This window comes from Cystoisospora suis (assembly GCF_002600585.1).
Source record: "Cystoisospora suis strain Wien I chromosome Unknown contig_3050, whole genome shotgun sequence".
Lineage (NCBI taxonomy): Eukaryota > Apicomplexa > Conoidasida > Eucoccidiorida > Sarcocystidae > Cystoisospora > Cystoisospora suis.
This window is the reverse complement of record NW_027155845.1, coordinates 18,026-20,190: the sequence shown is the minus strand read 5'-3', so window position 1 is coordinate 20,190 and position 2,165 is coordinate 18,026. Positions and strand designations below refer to the sequence as shown.

General features: G+C 41.7%; 1 protein-coding gene across 1 annotated transcript in view; it reads right to left on the bottom strand.

The window, feature by feature from the left end:
• The window catches only part of CSUI_006121 (nadh dehydrogenase (ndh2-ii)), a 14,429-nt gene that overhangs the window by 3,281 nt on the left and 8,983 nt on the right, over nt 1–2,165 (bottom strand). The window contains exons 8-9 of the mRNA XM_068066286.1: nt 1,090–1,235; nt 62–138 (exon numbers count right to left, since the gene is read on the bottom strand). Of these exons, the coding sequence (XP_067921739.1) occupies nt 62–138; nt 1,090–1,235 (223 nt within the window). The remainder of the gene's footprint in view (nt 1–61; nt 139–1,089; nt 1,236–2,165) is intronic.

Below are 2,165 nucleotides of genomic sequence, written 5' to 3'. Positions count from 1 at the left end.
ATGTTTCTTTGAAGGAGGGGGCATGCAATTTGTCTTCAGGGGTGGGGTGGGCATTGAACACTCTGGCGAGGTAGTGGCCCTCCTGCCTCGCATTCTGAGCCGTCGGGGCGGGAGGTCGATAGCTCGTGTCAATCTCGTCTACAAGAGAGAAAGAAAAGAAACAAAGAAAGAGAGTGAGAAAGAAAGAAATAGATGAAAAGAAGGACAAGAGAAAGACACACCGACGAGCGATCTATCGTGTATCGTGGTGGAAATGAGGTGTCTGATAAAACTTTCTTTTCTCTCTCTTTCTCTGCGTCTACAGATATGATATGGAATGGATCTTGAGAATATACATACACACATATAGGTAGCTATCAGAGTAGACAGAGGGGGGATATATATGTACACATAGCAGACTAGATGTATGTATCTACGGTGTGCATGCATGAGGCAGAGCAGGGGGGGGATATATGTGGAGACAGAGAGAGATAAGTTCGCGATACATAGAGCAGTCGAGGGCCAGATAGAGGAACTTATCTTATCTATCTATGTAGAGAGATCATAGATACTATCGATGACATATCTATATCCACCCGTGGATCTATGTGTCAGACAGGTTGCTGCATCCTCTACTCCTGCACGGGGTGTACATACACCTCAGCACCCACGCCGTCTTATCCCCCGTCAACGAACTTCCATTCTAAGGAAGTCTCTCGGTCTATCTGTCTATCATCATAATCTTTGGTCTATCGATCTTATACAATCTATCTACCAGTGCCCGATCTTATACAGTCTTTTTCTCTATCTTTGATCAATCTTTTATTTCTATCTCTTTCAGCAGTCTTGCCATCCGCTCATTCCTCTTTCATGAACCTCGATACAAAGCCAAAAGAAGCGCTTCCTCTTTTCTTCTCTTTACACAACCTTGGTCTTTCTTTCTCTCTCTCTACTTATCAAGAAGAAGAAGAAGATGTCTCTTCCTTTTTCTCTTTCTTCGTGTGACTAAGTCCATTTTCCTTCTAAACTCTTTTTCACTCTTTCTTCCTCTTTCTTTCTTTCTTTTCCTCGTGCATGCATGGTGTGTGGTATTATGGTGGTGACGCTTACTAAGGAGAGCTTTGAATGTGTTGAAGTCCATTCTCTCCGAAGTCTGCAGCTTTTTATAGTCAAACTTGAGAGGGTTGAGCTGTGGATATCTCCCCTCCAAAACTTTCTCATGACGCAGCAGCCACTGCGGAGAAAGATCCGACGAACTACAGACAAGACACATCGGACAAGAAAAACGATTGAAAGAGTGAGAGAATGAAAGAGTGAAAGAAAGAGGGAGAGCCACTTCATGTTCAGGCGTCCTACTGCCCTGTCAGGGTTTTTGCAATAAAATAGACATTTCAAGATTCTGAGTCCTTTCTTTCTTTCTTCTCATTCTCTTATGATAGAAGAGTACAAGACGGAAACACCATACATTTCTATTCTGAGAAAGAAAGGAAAGTAGAGAAAGACACAGAGAAAGAAAGAAAGAAAGACCTTCGGCGTCTCTACAGGGAGAGAAACCCATGTGTACCTCTTTGTGTCTTTACCAGGGACGGAAGAGAGAGGAAGGAAATCTTTCTTAATCTTGTAAGCCCTTCTCATAATAGAAGAGATTTCTTTCTGCCATCATAAATACAAAAAGTCCTAGACATGACGGCGGCACGCATGTGTCACTACTGCCTTCATGCTCTCTCTCCCTCTTCACTTGCCTTTTCGCGAGGTGTACGTACACCCCAGGAGAGAGGAGAGGGAGACGATGGATTGAAGTTTGGGAAGGAAATCATGATGAGGACCATCTATCTCGACCTAACTTTCTTGATACAACCTTTTTAACACTTTGATCTTTATCTATTTCATAATTGAAGAGATTTTGACCGTCTGATGTGAGAAAGGGGAGTAAAATACAAGACGTAGATACGATGGATAGAGCAGTGCAAAATTGATAGACAGAGAGATCTGCGAAACATAGATAGAGTTAAGAGAAATCTCGGATAGATAGATACATTGAATACAGACAGACAGGGGTAGATTAAAGTCAGATATACATAGATAGATAGACAGATAGATAGAATAAAGATAGATAGATAGAAGATAGATGAAAAGATTAAAGAGAGATAAATGGACTAAAGATAGATAGATGAGAGATAGATAGA